This window comes from Manihot esculenta, chromosome 5 (assembly GCF_001659605.2).
Source record: "Manihot esculenta cultivar AM560-2 chromosome 5, M.esculenta_v8, whole genome shotgun sequence".
In the NCBI taxonomy this organism is placed as follows: Eukaryota; Viridiplantae; Streptophyta; class Magnoliopsida; order Malpighiales; family Euphorbiaceae; genus Manihot; species Manihot esculenta.
In genome coordinates, this window is record NC_035165.2 from 5,085,678 (window position 1) to 5,101,249 (window position 15,572).

General features: G+C 37.7%; 2 protein-coding genes across 3 annotated transcripts; one reads left to right on the top strand and one right to left on the bottom strand.

The window, feature by feature from the left end:
* Nucleotides 1–1,410: 1,410 nt before the first annotated feature.
* On the top strand, nucleotides 1,411–9,616 carry LOC110615279 (putative ABC transporter C family member 15). 2 transcript variants are annotated; one of them, XM_021757079.2, is made up of 11 exons: nucleotides 1,411–1,885; nucleotides 2,173–4,523; nucleotides 4,879–4,965; nucleotides 5,235–5,885; nucleotides 6,702–6,866; nucleotides 7,028–7,322; nucleotides 7,504–7,718; nucleotides 8,231–8,536; nucleotides 8,652–8,715; nucleotides 8,810–9,049; nucleotides 9,150–9,616. In XM_021757079.2, exons 2-11 carry the CDS (start codon nucleotides 2,193–2,195, stop codon nucleotides 9,278–9,280), a joined length of 4,485 nt encoding a protein of 1,494 aa, XP_021612771.1. In that variant the 5' UTR covers nucleotides 1,411–1,885; nucleotides 2,173–2,192; the 3' UTR covers nucleotides 9,281–9,616. The 2 variants fall into 2 exon arrangements, with proteins under 2 accessions (XP_021612771.1, XP_021612770.1); XM_021757078.2 differs by lacking the exon at nucleotides 1,411–1,885 and having other exon boundaries at nucleotides 2,018–4,523.
* A 1,717-nt stretch (nucleotides 9,617–11,333) lies between these two features.
* On the bottom strand, nucleotides 11,334–15,118 carry LOC110615280 (WD-40 repeat-containing protein MSI1). Its single transcript, XM_021757081.2, has 6 exons — nucleotides 14,498–15,118; nucleotides 13,900–14,226; nucleotides 13,171–13,323; nucleotides 12,347–12,471; nucleotides 12,063–12,158; nucleotides 11,334–11,932 (listed from the first exon to the last, which is right to left on the bottom strand). The coding sequence occupies exons 1-6, from the start codon at nucleotides 14,840–14,842 to the stop codon at nucleotides 11,704–11,706; spliced, it is 1,275 nt and encodes a 424-aa protein (XP_021612773.1). The 5' UTR covers nucleotides 14,843–15,118; the 3' UTR covers nucleotides 11,334–11,703.
* Nucleotides 15,119–15,572: the final 454 nt, after the last annotated feature.

Sequence of the window (15,572 nt, forward strand, 5' to 3'; positions counted from 1 at the left end):
GGAGTGTATTTGGCGAGTTTCCTGCTAAAAGTGGCTTCCAATTAAAGCATACTCATCACTTGTCTCTTCGCACGCATGGTGTTACTGTGCATATGTTGCTGTCTTTTTCTTTTCTTTACTTTTGTAAATTGTAATGGATGGATGAATGTGCAAGGAAATAGTATGGCATGCTTTCAACTTTTCAGCTTCTTGTCAACACATACACCGCCAGTAGTAGAGAATATCTCATAGCCATACATTGTCCATCGTTGGCAGGCTCTGGCTTAGGCTATATTATATAAAATTCCAACATTTGCAAGAAACCCATTTGATAAAGAGTTTTGTTATGGTTACTAATTAAGTTGGGAGGAAACAGTTAGATGAATTGAAGCCTGACTGCATGCATGATGCATTTCATTACTATGTGTTGCCTTCAAAAAGAAAACTTGGTGGTATGGTATCAATAAATTTTTCTTATAAAATGAGTTTAAAAGGTTGACTCGGTGTTTAAATATCAAATGATTTATGATAATAAATAAAATATGACCTCCATAATATCTTAATATATATATATATAATATGGGTATGGATAATTATGTAATATCACAATTTGAGATTAAAGCACACAACAATATCATCCAGTAATTTGAACTTAGGTTGTATAACATCATTCTTTTATATAACATGTGGAAGTGGGACAAAATAACTTTCCATTGATCATCCAGTGTAGCATTAAATAAGTAAACTATTTATTGTTCGCAATAAATGAGCCGATTTAGAAATTTTTAAAAAAACAATAATATAACTTAATAGGACAATTTATCTGACGTACCCAATATGAAATGGACAATACATGAACACGAATTACTATTGAAAAGCTTAACTTTCAATGTTTGAACACTCATGCTTAACAGCATGAGTGATTAACTCCTCCATGATAGAACTATCTTAAACAGATCTGAGTTCAAGCTCAGATCATTTACTTTGATATTCAATAGTCCTCACTCTCCACTTCACTTTCATTCATCCATGCATCTCAATCTCATACCCTTTGGACCAACCAATTATCAATTTATACTTAAAAAAAAAAAAAGAGAAATCTCCGTATAACAATTAACAAAAGGAGTTTTTTTTTTTCTTTTAATTAAATTGGTATAGTTATGATTTAATTTCCACCTAATTTTGTCTCATAGCACAATAGAAATGTCATCAACTAAAATTAAAATGAATTAACAATAATAAAAAAAATCTAAACATGCAAGGACCCGCAATGCGTGGCACTGGAGTCTAATTTAAGTGGTTAAGAGGAATATCAAAGGGTAGAGATCCTAAACTCAAGCTATAATAATATTTTCTTCTTGCAGAAAAATGGAGTGTTTGGCAGACTGGAAAATCAAAAAAAAAAAAAAAAAAAAAAAAAAAAGAAGAAGAAGAAAATTAGGTGCGACTGTTTGGAAACAATGTGCATCAAGACTGGCAATTTGAATAAAAATTTAGCAGCAAGTGAAAAGGACAAATCTCTATAGACAAAAGGGAATAAAGCAGAAGCACTCTCCTCCTCTTTCGACAGTGAAATTCTAGTTTATACTTTGAGCATTTGTTTTCTCAAATGCATGCATCAAATCCAGACAAGCTGAAAGCCAAAATGACCGTCTATCACTTGCATGTCACGTGATATCGCCGCTTAATCAATCACTGATCTCTACATGTCGCAGAGGCGTGTAGAAACAAAATCCTATGCCTAGTTACTATCATCAAATTTGTTGTATTTGCTCTCCCCAGCTGCCATTTCTGCGAAAATGCTCAGTTGCAGTCCCACACACCTCCTTTAATTCTCTCTCAACACTATGTCCCAAGGTTCACTCGAGTTAATTAGTTGGTTGGCTTCACTCACATGCTGCTACAAGTAAGCTCCGCCATAGACGTACCCTTTTCTTTTTATTTTTTTTTCTCTTATATTCTGCTTTCCCTTTTAAGATGCATATATATGAAGTCTGATACAGAGATGTTCCTTTTGCTGCAATATATATATGCGCAGTTTCTCTTCTTGTTTTATTTGCATAAAGGTGGCTGTGTTAACATTCAGGCTTCCGAAAAATTTATGTTCTTGACTTGCTCTACTACGTGGGCATAATTTGAGCTTCTAGTTTGGAGGTGGCTACGCTTCTAACCTGCTCTCTCCTATGCGTGCAGAACTTAAGCTTCTGATTAAGATGGCATGGCCAGAGCTGAACTCGCCCTGTTTGTGGGAGCATGTAAACATTCCTATACACCTTGGGTTCCTTGGAATCTTGTTAGTCCTTTTTCTACGAAAATGTGTGGGTATAGCATGCCAAAGGAGGAGGAGCATTGGTCCAGATCAAAGCATGCACAAGTACTCCATCGGAGTTAAATTCAGCACTGCTTATAAAGCCACCATTGTTTGTTCCATTTTGCTGCTGGGAGTGCACTTTTTAGGGCTCTTGATGCTACTAAATGGTCAGGAGAACCGCTGCAACTCTAAACTTTTTGCATTTTCATCTCAGATCATGCAACTAGGATCATCAGCAATTACATTGATTGTAGTATACAGGATCCTGCATGACAAGTATGCTAAGTTCCCTTGGCTTCTAAGAGTCTGGTGGTTTTGCAGCTTCTTGCAATCCATTATCTGCGCATCTCTAGACACCTATTTCAGTATTACAAACCATGGTCGTCTTAGAGTTCGAGACTACGCAGACTTTCTTGGTGTCCTCTCATCCACCTTTCTGTTGGGTGTTTCAATCCATGGGAAGACAGGCATAGTCTTCAATTCATCTACTGCCATCACCGAGCCACTTCTTCATGAAAAGACTAGTAAACAATTGGAAGGAAGGAGCGAATCTCCGTATGGGAAGGCTAATCTTCTCCAGCTGATTACATTCTCTTGGCTCAATCCATTGTTTGCCACTGGTATCAAGAAACCTCTTGAACAGGACGAAATCCCAGATGTTGATACTAAGGACTCTGCAGAATATCTTTCCCCAGTCTTCCAAGAGTGCCTAAATCAAGTCAAGGAGAAAGATGCAGCCACAAATCCCTCTATCTACAAGACAATCTTCTTCTTTGTCCGAAAGAAAGCAGCCATTAATGCATTATTTGCAGTTACCAGTGCTGCAGCATCATATGTAGGCCCTTATCTCATTGACGACTTTGTAAATTTTCTAACTGAGAGAGGAACCGAGAGCTTAGGGAGGGGTTACCTTCTTGCACTAGCCTTTCTATGTGCCAAGATGATTGAGACGATAGCACAGAGGCAGTGGATATTCGGTGCTCGCCAGTTAGGACTTCGCCTTAGAGCTGCTCTGATATCTCACATTTACAAGAAGGGACTACTTTTGTCAAGCCAATCCCGCCAAACTCACAGTAGTGGCGAGATCATTAACTACATGAGCGTAGATATCCAAAGAATTACAGATTTCATGTGGTATGTGAACATTATATGGATGCTGCCTATACAGATTTCCTTGGCAATCTACATTCTGAAGACAAACCTAGGTTTAGGATCATTGGCAGCCTTAGCTGCAACTTTAATGGTAATGTTTTGTAATATACCCATCACAAGAATTCAAAAAGGATTCCAATCTCAGATCATGGAAGCCAAGGACAATAGAATGAAAGCCACTTCAGAAGTGCTTCGGAACATGAAGATTCTGAAACTTCAAGCATGGGACAGTCAATTCCTCCGCAAGGTTGAAAGCTTAAGGACCATTGAATACAATTGCTTGTGGAAGTCTCTTAGACTTTCAGCAATTTCAGCTTTTGTATTCTGGGGATCACCCACATTTATATCTGTGGTGACCTTTGGATCATGCATGCTAATGGGAATTCAGCTCACTGCCGGAAGAGTTCTATCAGCATTGGCTACCTTCAGAATGTTACAGGACCCGATATTCAATTTACCTGATCTGCTCTCAGTGATTGCACAAGGCAAAGTCTCAGCAGATAGAGTAGCTTCCTACCTGCAAGAAGGTGAAATTCAACATGATGCCATCAAGTATGTTCCAAAAGATCAAACAGAAATTGATGTTGAAATTGATGCTGGAAAATTCAGCTGGGATCCTGAGTCGAGCACACCAACTCTTGATGGAATACAGTTGAAAGTGAAGAGGGGGATGAAAGTGGCAATTTGTGGGACTGTAGGATCGGGAAAGTCTAGCTTACTTTCTTGTATTCTTGGAGAAATACAGAAGCAGTCAGGGACTGTGAAGATCAGTGGTACAAAGGCTTACGTTCCTCAATCTCCATGGATTCTGACAGGAAATATCAGGGAGAATATTCTGTTTGGGAATCCGTATGACAGTGCCAAGTATTACAGTACAGTTAAAGCATGTGCCTTGACAAAGGATTTTGAACTGTTCAGCTGTGGTGACTTAACAGAGATCGGAGAAAGAGGAATAAATATGAGTGGGGGACAAAAGCAAAGGATACAAATTGCTCGTGCAGTGTACCAGGATGCTGACATATATCTACTCGACGACCCTTTTAGTGCGGTAGATGCTCATACAGGCACCCAACTCTTTCGGGTCAGTAGTATCTTACTATTCCACTCTTACTATTACCAAATTACAGCAACTGCTATTCTAAGATCACCTTGATTTTGTGTTGGTGGAATGGAACCTTATAAATCAAAATTATGTTTAAAAATTACATTTTTAACATATATTTTGTTTTTAATAAATAAATTTATCATTATAATTTTTTTTAAAAAGAAAATCTCTGCGGCCATTTCCGACCGAAATTTCCCTGCCTCCACCTTGACTTTGTGAATTAACAGGGAAGAGATGAGTGATATAAAGTGTATCTTATCTGCTCTTCAACAATGATGTTTTCAAGCTACTACTTGCAGCACTGAATGTTGTTCGAATTTACGTTTTCCAGGAATGCTTAATGGGGATTCTCAAAGACAAGACAATACTTTATGTTACCCACCAAGTTGAGTTTCTTCCCGCAGCAGACCTCATTCTGGTAAGAGAGATACGACACAATTCTACAGCCATCTTTCAGACATTTAAGAATAACAATGACCACTATAGCGCACATCATATTGTATGCAAAAATCATGAACGCTCATTCCAAAATAAATTCATTTTTTGACATTGCTGAAATCTGTAATTGATCAAGTATTAGTGCTAATTTATGCTTAATGGATGGCTTGGGACTTTCAAATGATGCAATCCAGTAATACAGAGGGTTGTGGATTTAGGAATATGTATAACTGATATAAATTTGAACAGGTGATGCAAAATGGAAGAATAGCACAAGCTGGAACTTTTGATGAACTTTTGAATCAAAACACAGGGTTTGGTATTCTAGTTGGTGCTCATAGCCAAGCCTTAGAGTCAGTTCTCAAGGTTGAAAATTCGAAAAGAATGTCTCAGACCCCAGCATCTGATGCTAAATCCAATACAGATTCCACTTCAAATGCAGAACTTTCAAGCACAAGACATGACTCAGACCATGACCTCTCTGCAGAGATAAAAGAAAAAGGAGGAAAACTGGTGCAAGATGAAGAAAGAGAAAAGGGAAGCATTGGAAAAGAAGTTTATTGGTCATATTTAACCACTGTGAAACATGGAGCCCTGGTTCCTGTCATACTCTTGGCACAGTCATCATTCCAAGTGTTACAGATTGCTAGTAACTACTGGATGGCATGGGCTTCTCCTCCTACAAGTGAAAGTGAACCAGTAATTGGAATGAAAATCATATTACTTGTTTATATAGTACTTGCTGTTGGAAGTTCCTTTTGTGTATTGATCAGAGCCATGCTAGTTGCAGTAGTTGGACTTTCGACAGCACAAAAGCTCTTCACAAACATGCTGCACAGTGTATTCCGGTCTCCAATGGCATTCTTTGATTCAACCCCGACTGGTAGAATTTTGAACAGGGTGAGTAATATATAGGTTTCATTTTCATTCAACATATATATCAATTTTTCCTTCTCCATTTTCCCCTTTTATGAAGGGCATATCAGGGTGAAAATATCAACTTGTACAGGAAAAAAAAGAAGCCTGCAACAAAATATAACTGCTCTACTATCTATCAAACCTCACCCTGAAGCCTGAGCTGAAGATGCTAGAAACTTTAACGAGCAAATAAGTAAAAGACAGTCCAATGATATTTGATCTACTTTCAACAGTTAAATGTAAACCCAAAATTCCACAAGTCAACTTGTTAAATAACAAATTTAAGGATACTACCTCTTAATATGGCTTACTCAAGGCTTTTTTGAGTTTTCAAGATAATACATTCCCTTTTCACAACAACAAACCTAGCCAGAAGCATTAGCCTGGATCTCCTGCCGTTTTTTTATCCCAAGTCCCTGAAGAGCATGAGAAAGTGATTTTAAGAAGTCCTGAACAAAAGGGACCATTGCTACAGAAAGATACAAACCTTTTCTTGCAAGAACAATGTGATATGGTCTTAAACTGAACAAACCTAAAGTTCAAAAGGCTATTAAATTTGCAAGTTAAAATATGAATAATAGCTTCAAAAACAGATTTCAGACTCAATAGTTATCCTGAAAGTGAGAGTAGGCCTAGAAAACTGAACTTTTGGAAAAGACAAATAAGTAACATTCTCAATTCCCTAGTGGTTGAAGGTTATGCTTCTGCTATGTTAGGTGATGTTGGAGACCTATAATCATGCATGTAAGTTTTCATGGGTGTACTTGTTATAAAAAATATATTATATATACTTTGCAGGCATCTACAGACCAGAGTGTACTGGATTTGGAAATAGCAATGAGACTAGGTTGGTGCGCTTTCTCTGTCATACAGATTATAGGAACCATCGCAGTAATGTCCCAGGTTGCATGGGAAGTATTTGTAATCTTTATTCCAGTAACTGCAATCTGCATGTGGTATCAAGTAAGCAATTTCTTTTGCCTTTAACATATAATCTATCCAAAGCTGATTATTTTTATGGTACATGAATGCTCCAGTTCATTATCCAAATGATTAATTTCAGGATTAGTTGGACTAAGTTGCAGTCTTATTACGGAAACTTGTCTAACAGTTGATTTCTTCAGAGATATTACATACCGACGGCAAGAGAACTGGCCCGCTTAGCAGGAATACAGAGAGCTCCAATTCTTCACCACTTTGCAGAATCACTAGCAGGAGCAGCAACTATTCGTGCTTTTGATCAAGAAGACCGTTTTATTGAAGCAAACCTTGATCTCATAGACAGCCACTCAAGGCCATGGTTTCATAATGTATCAGCAATGGAATGGCTTTCTTTCAGATTGAACTTACTATCCAACTTTGTCTTTGCATTCTCATTGGTTTTGCTGGTGACTCTTCCCGAAGGAGTAATCAATCCAAGTGAGTATGAACATACAAGTGAAGATTTATTGACAGCAATGAAATCGAGTGATCGATTAAATCACTCGTTTAGTTGGACAATAGGGATAGAAGAGGAATCAATAAAATCTATTCCACACATACTGACCTGACAACAAGAAAGTATTGAGTTCTATCTGAACTGACATTTTTCATTTTGCAGGCATTGCAGGACTGGCAGTAACATATGGAATAAATTTGAATGTTTTGCAAGCTACAGTTATATGGAACATATGTAATGCAGAAAACAAAATGATCTCTGTAGAAAGAATTCTTCAGTACTCAAATCTAACAAGTGAAGCACCCCATGTGGTTGAAGACTGTAGACCTTCAAACAATTGGCCAGTAATAGGAACAATATGCTTCAGAGATTTGGAGGTAAGAATCTTGACCAAGGTTTTAGCAGTTTGTTGAATCACACATCGGTTGTGGAAAGGGGTAATGTGCAGCTTATATGAGTCATAGGTAATCCTCCCCATTGAGCTAGTTTTGGGGTGAGTTAGGCCTGATCCAAATTTAACATGGTATCAGAGCCTCCCCATCCGATATTGGGCGCCCCATAAATGTGCCACGCACCAGTAAAAAATTCTAGGCGTGAGGGGGCGTGTTGAATCCCACTTTGGTTGTGGAAAGGGGAGAGTTATTGGCAATCCTCCCCTTGAACTAGTTTTTGGGTGAGTTAGGGCTGGCCCAAATTTAACACAGTTTATAGCGCAAAGTTATTTCAGAAACTGTGATGTCTAAATTTTCAATTTATAAGAGATTTTCTGGTCTACAAAGCAAGCCTTCGACATTTGAAACTGAAAAATATAGCTGCTACTGTTGTAAATTTATTGCTCCAAATGCCCTTAATTCCTTATTACTCATACACCCAATGGAATGTGTTGCAGATTCGTTATGCCGAACATCTCCCATCTGTCCTTAAAAACATTAACTGCACATTTCCAGGTAGGAAAAAGGTTGGTGTTGTAGGAAGGACAGGAAGTGGGAAATCAACCCTCATACAGGCCATTTTCAGAATCGTTGAAGCAAAAGAAGGAAGCATTTTAATTGACAATGTGGACATTTCCAAGATAGGTCTTCAAGACTTGAGATCAAGGCTTAGCATCATCCCTCAGGACCCAACCATGTTTGAGGGAACAGTGAGAGGAAATCTTGATCCACTAGAGCAATACTCTGATCATGAAGTATGGGAGGTAATTATTGTTGATGAATATTACATTCTTATGGTGATTTGTGAGAAGAAACATCAAATCACAAATATGCAGAACTTTTAAGAAAGAGCTTGATTTGAAGTTTAATTTAATTCAGGCTCTAGCTAAAAGTCAGCTGGGTGATTTGGTACGCTCAAAAATTGAAAAGCTGGATGCCCCAGGTACAATCATCTGTTTAGTGTTTAGTTCTTTAATATGCAGCAGATTTGTATAAATCTTCCGGCAAAAAGAAAAGAAATAATATGTTTGTGACAGTGGTTGAAAATGGAGAAAACTGGAGTGTAGGGCAGAGACAATTGCTCTGTCTGGGAAGAGCCCTGCTGAAGAAAAGCAGCATTCTTGTGCTGGATGAAGCCACAGCATCGGTTGATTCAGCGACAGATGCAGTGATACAGAAGATCATTAGCCAAGAGTTCAAAGATCGGACAGTGGTGACAATAGCTCACAGAATTCACACAGTTATAGACAGTGATCTTGTTTTGGTGCTTAGCGATGGTAAGTCCATTCAATCTTGTCATAGACAAGCATGGATATATTGCAAGTGCAGAATTTGAATGATTACATAACAATATTAAATTTTGGTGTGAAACAACAGGAAGAATTGCAGAATATGACACACCAGCAAGGCTGCTAGAGAGAGAGGATTCATTCTTCTCAAAACTTATAAAAGAGTACTCCATGAGGTCACAGAGCTTCAATAGCTTAGCAAATGTGGTAGCAGACTAGCAGCAGACACAAAGGAACAAGAGAAGAAAAGCGATTCAAATAAATGGACCGTAAGCCTAAAGATTAATTGGTTAGAACAGCAGAAATAATACCAGGACCAGTATCGGTAGTGGTAAGGTCCGCCATAGGCAGAGGCAGAAACCTCCATGATAGCAAATAGTTGTGAGATTAGAAGTCCATGCATTTGTGATTGTAATGTAACATTAAAGAAAATGCAAATGAAAATGAGTGATCCATTCGTTCCGATCCTCTAGTCTAGCAAGCAGAATGCAACTCTTTTACCTTCTTCTTTCTTTGCCAAGAATAATCAAATAAAGCCATTTCTTTCTTTGTTTACTTGTGCGGGTTTTTTGCAGTGACAGTGAATCTGATTTTTTAGTATAATAATTTATGTATCATAAGCACAAATTTAACACTCTCATGCAACTTTTCTATACAAAGAATGAAAGGGTAAATACGGAAACGGCCTGACCTTTCTCCGCTCTGCCGCTGCCGGCAGCCGCAACAATCACCTGACCGGCCTCATATTATCAGTAGGTTACTACGCACATCCAATTTGTGGAGTTATTTGGACTTAATTGTTATCGGTATATTATTCAATTATAGAGGCCGGGAAGAGATGATCGAATCCAAGGTTAATGGCAGTTAGAAGAGCTGCTTCTCCGCCAACGGTTGTCCGATTGAAAGCGGCAGGCAGGAATTATTCGAAAAAGGACACCAACAAGAAGAAGGGTAGCGACGGTGTTCCCATTGAAATCGGATGGACTCCAAAAAACACTCCTCTGCCATGCCTTTCCTCTCACCAAGCCATCTTAGGTAATCACAGCTGAGGCAAGCCTCTCTCTCTCTCTCTCTATGATATGAAATTTACTTGTAGGAGTTAATGTCCATGATAGATACTGAGGTATCATAGCAATTTTGGACAAATTCTGAATCTCTCGCTCACGGTTTTAGAGTGAGCTGTCGACTGGCACATTGACGTCCACCACCCGCCACCAAGTTTCAAATCCAACCCTTGGTTTTGCTATGCATTATGAAGCAGTTGAATGAAAGACTCGGAGTTCATTTATCTCGCCATAAAATAGCGGCTAATAATCAATATTCTGGACATCGTTTGTCTTGTTGCAGTCAAATTTCCGGAAAGAAAAAAGAAAGAAGCCTGATCCCCCATGTGTGGTTTGCAGTCAAGCCACCATTGTTCTATAAAATGGCCTCCCTCCCAACACATTTTTGTTTTTCAACGATCGTTTGACTTACCATCAGAGTCAAGCAGCATCTTCGTTGTATGGTTAAGTATGCCCTGCCTTGAATTTTGGGAGGGGGGAATTCCAAATAGTCACTTGTACATTTTATCGAGGTTAAAGAAGCTCAATTTTTGCTTTTTTACTAAATAACTCATAATTTTTTAAGTTCAAGTAAATCTTTGTATAATTGAATATTAATTATTTGGTGGTTGTACGTGTTTGAAGAAGAAAAGGCAACTCGATCCCGACGAGTTTATTTTTGAGTTTGTCACATAAACTGGGAATCAAAGTAGAAATGGCTTAAAGATTTCCGCTGGTTTCTCTGTCTATATCCTTCCAAAGGGGAACGACCAAAATGTGAGGTAACAAAATTTTATCCAGTTAAATGTTCTTATAATTTGTAAACTATCTCTTGTTTTTTCTTATTAAATAAATAACAAAAATTAAACAGTGGTGGAACTTCCATAAAACTCTCCTGCAATTGCTTCTCGAGGTGTATGACGTGTGGGCAGGGTTTTCAGGCCTCAGCGACTGCTGCCGATGCCTAGGTATATAATGAGCTTTCACTTCATGAAGACGGGCTCCGATGACACCCAGGATCAACTGGGGTGTCAAAGTCAAGACAACATGAGCATCAATTGAATTCAAACCAGGGAGTTTCAGTGGAGACTTAAGTTTGAACCAGAACAATTTTTCATTTTGTACCTATGATCTGATTGTTCTAAAGGAGCTGCTGCTATAACATTGTTACAAGCCGAGTTGCATAAATGCGACAGGCAGAACTTTTATGATCATACACTCACCGGGTATGCATGTGTAAGATACATTTTTTATAACAGGCTCTCCAATGGTAAAACTTCCAGCGGCTAACTCTTAATTTTCAAATCACAAGTATGAACAGTAGCTCATGTTTTGACTACATAAATATCATTAATTTGGCAACTGCAGGACGCCGAGGCAATGTGTTAATGCAAATGGATATACTACTTGATGCATGGGTCACTACGCTTCCAATTCACGCATATGCTTCTACTCCTAAAAGGGGGAGCCAACAGATTTGGAGGCCACATTCAAAAACAAAACAACATGGTAAAAGGAGAGAGAGAAAGTCCAACGAACTCCATTTCATAATTGACGTTTTATCCATCTCCCTAGGCTACCAAAGCATTGGAAACTGCACTAGGATCCTTTGGTGGATTCATCCCCGGGTATGTCATCTTCATCATGGTAGATATTCTCTGCCATTTGCCATATCTGTAGGATGTTATCTTCAGCCACACTGGCAACAACCCAGTCTTCACATGGATTCCAAGAAAAATCTGATATTTTACTTGTGTGACCACCATGAATAAACAGCAACTCTGGGGGGCCATCTTCAGCATCCTCTGGTGTTTGTTCTTCATCAATCCTGCAAAAAAAACCTCAACTTAACAAAAAGAAAAGCCAAATATTACTTGAAACCAAAAGACGCGTGTGGCGTTAAACTATTCAATTACAAATCTCAGCTAATCTGTTCACTAGTCTATGCAAGGACAAACCTGCTAAGATCCCACACCATGAGCCTTCTACCAAGGCAACAAGAAGCTAAGATGGTTTCATTCTTGGGATTCCACCCAACTTGGAAAACCTCCTCCCTGATGTACATCACATAAAAAATCAAGTGCATGGAATACAAAAAATCAGGATTTGAGTTGACATGGTTTTTATATAGAAAATTTAGACAGTGTTTTATGTATATTGGCATGCATGCATCTGCATGCAATATTGTGCTTAGAAGTCTATAGTAGAATTGAAAAAATGCACCAAGAGGGAGACTACTTACTTGTGACAGTCAAATGTATGAAGTGCTGTGCTGATTTTACGTATATCAAATAACTTTACAGTTTTATCAGTGGAGCCCGTTGCAACAACCCATTCATTGAAAGGATTAAAAGCTAAGCAGTTAACCTGAGATACATTCAGAAAGGGAAAAAAAATCACATAATTGCACAACCTAAGAATTTAGGCCTCTTGATATATCAAAGCCAGCAAAGAAAATCACAGTTAAGATAACAATATTTATTCATCAGCAATCTAAGTAACAAAAGCTTGCAAGTTGCACAGAAAATAGGAATACAACAGATATAACCACACAATTATCATGCCACAGCAATGCACAACAACTACACAGTCTTCTGGCATAAGGAGATGAGTAAACATGATTAGCATGTCATTTTGCACAGAGCATGCCAACCAACAGATCTTAAGATGCAGTGGACCAAGCAGTAGACATTAACACAAGAAAAATCAAATGAATTAAGTAGGCATGAAAATGTTAAGGCAAGAAAAAGTTTTTTTCCAATTTTGTGATTAAAAATAACAGAGCAGCTGAGGTAACAAACAATACAGAGGGTGCAAAGGACCTAGAGTATCCTAGTACTGCTGTGCAAGGAAATGGAATCACCACGTGGTCTGAACTGCACCTTCTCTAATCCATGCAGGAAAGTAGAGACAGAACTTGATCCTAATGAAGGATTAATAGTACAGAACTTGATAAAGAAAAAAAAAAAGCATGCAACTTATCACAACGATCCAAAGAAAATTCATAAAATATGTTCATCCTATTTGTGAGACTATGCAAGGATCATAAAATTGTTAGAAGCTTACCTCACTCTGGTGAGCAACAACTGATTGGACAGGCTTGGTGACTGTTGGCGTCCGCAGATCCCATATAAGAAGGCATTGATCATCCCCAACAGAGCCAAATAAGTATTCATGCCTCATATGCCATGCAACATCTTCTACGACGCCTTCATGAACCTATTTTAGCACAAGTTAAAAATCATCATGATTTATAAACCCAGCAATAAAAGTAGCTGTCAAATTAATATGAAACATTAAAGGTGATGGCTTTTTCCCCATTACTGTCAAAATTGTGAAAAAGAGGCATTGCTTAGAGGAGCAAGAATGTCTAGACTCTAGTGAAATTGTGAAAGTTACGTAGTGTTTGGTTCAATTCTATGAATAAGAATTTTGTAGAATTCAATTGAATTCCAGATATAATTCATTTGAAATGAATTCCACTATTTGGTTTGATATATTATAATGCAGAATTCAATTGAGTTTCATATAAATCATGTTTGATATAGTTTCCAAAATTAAAATTCATTAACTATTAGTATTTGATTATTCATTTATTTAATAAATATAAAAAATAATAATTAGGAAAGCCTATTAAAAATTGTTATGTAAGTTTCATTTAATATTTTATCAAATTTTGTAGGAGTTGATTTTAGTTAGAACCAATTCCACATAATTGAATTCCTAGGATTGAACTCCAACTTTTATTTAAAAATTTACAGGAGGGGAATAACAGGGTGTACAATGTAAGGGTACCTTAAATATTTGCATAGCCTCAAGGGCCTTGTTCTTAGGAGTGGCATTGATGTCCCACAAGCAAATTTGAGCATCATCAGAACCGCTAAGCAAGTGACCTTGTTTAAACTTACTCCAAGACAAACCATAACCTTCAGTGCTGTGGCCTCTCAATCTCAAATCGGGAGTACAAGCACCGTCAAGAGGAGGCTTGGATGGATGCTTGCTATAGTCAAAGACATATACTTCAGCACTAACAGTCTTAGTGGCAATAATAAAAGGGTTTTGAGGCATATAACGAGCCCTGTTAACTTCTCCATCGTGATTGATTTGCTGAATTATTTGCACCTGCAAAAGACAATAATTTTACAGCATTTTTTTGTAATTATTTAAACTAACACCCCCATTTGATTAATAAAAATTCCACGAGAATTCAATTCAATTAATTTCTTTTCTAAGAATTCTTTTATTTGGAATGAAGAGTTTTCATTCTTTTTAACTTCAAAATTTTTCATTTCAAAATAAGTAAAAACCTTGCATGATTTTGCAAGAATTTATTTAAACTCATTTCTTGCATTGGCATATATAATTCTGAAAAATCGAAATTAAAAGAAGAAACCTTGCCAGTGGCAGCTCCAAAGCCGCCAAAATCAGAGCGATCGTCGTCGTAGTGGCGCGCATCGTTTTCGGCATCTTCAAGGGGAAGCTGAACCTGGGCAAGCATGAGGTAGTTAGGCTCGTTCTCGGAGGTATGAGTACCAAGAATCATCTTCTGGACGGAGTAGTCCTTGCCAGGAGGCTCCTCACGGTCGGGTAACCACTCGACCGTAAGGGAAGGCCACTCAAGGGCATGGGTGATGACCAGATCGTAAAGGAATGGAGTGTTCTTTTTCCATATTTTGTACTCTTCGTTTATCAGCCTCTCCTCTATCTCTCCCCTCATCTCTTCTTCGTCTTTTCCCATTCCTCTTCCCGGATTTAAATGCTTCGATTATCTCTCTTTCCCTATAGACTGCTAGGGTTTCTTTTTTTTCCTGGGAAAATTGGGGGTTTCAGGGGGTCTAAGTTATTCCCGCCAAAAGATGAAGTTGCCGCAATAACACAACTACGAATGCTGAATACTTTGCCTACACTTCAAACCTGGCATTGCTTCTTCATATTTCATCATCTTCGTTCGTTTCCGCCTAACAGATTGACATTGGATATGTTAGTGAATATCGAATGCATAATCTCAGTGCTTGCACCACCATTATATACTTCGTTTTTATATCCTCTTATGCACTGTTTCGTTAATTTTTATTTTCATTTATTTTGGGTGAAACACAAAATTATTTTTGTTTATTTAATCTCCAACGTCAAAAAAATTGAATAAATTAAATGGACATCTTAATTAATATAATACAAAAATAAATTAATATACCAACTCTATTAGCCTATCTCAATTTAATTCAGCTTCTCATAAAAAAAAAAACCTTTATTTAATTCAGTTACTGAAGACACTTAAACCCAAATTTTAAGTTCCGGCTCTCACAAATCAATGCCTATTGTAATTTAGAAACCATATCCAATGTTAGAAACATATTGAGCCACTCATGCTTCGACTTGGTCATTTTATTTTATTGTTTATTCAATTTGATAATATTTCATTGCTTGAATCAACGCTGATGAGTTACTGTAAAATTCAACTCCACCAT

Bases quoted from the DNA above. Each gene is read 5' to 3' on its own strand.
- LOC110615279 (XM_021757078.2), top strand. From the start codon at position 2,163: ATGCGTGCAGAACTTAAGCTTCTGATTAAGATGGCATGGCCAGAGCTG. The intron at 4,966-5,234 runs GTAAGAGAGATA...AAATTTGAACAG, and splicing joins CCGCAGCAGACCTCATTCTG to GTGATGCAAAATGGAAGAAT. The intron at 7,719-8,230 runs GTAAGAATCTTG...AATGTGTTGCAG, and splicing joins TATGCTTCAGAGATTTGGAG to ATTCGTTATGCCGAACATCT.
- LOC110615280 (XM_021757081.2), bottom strand. From the start codon at position 14,842: ATGGGAAAAGACGAAGAAGAGATGAGGGGAGAGATAGAGGAGAGGCTG. The intron at 13,324-13,899 runs GTACCCTTACAT...GTGCTAAAATAG, and splicing joins AGGCTATGCAAATATTTAAG to GTTCATGAAGGCGTCGTAGA. The intron at 11,933-12,062 runs GTTTGTCCTTGC...TTTTTTTTGCAG, and splicing joins ATGGTGTGGGATCTTAGCAG to GATTGATGAAGAACAAACAC.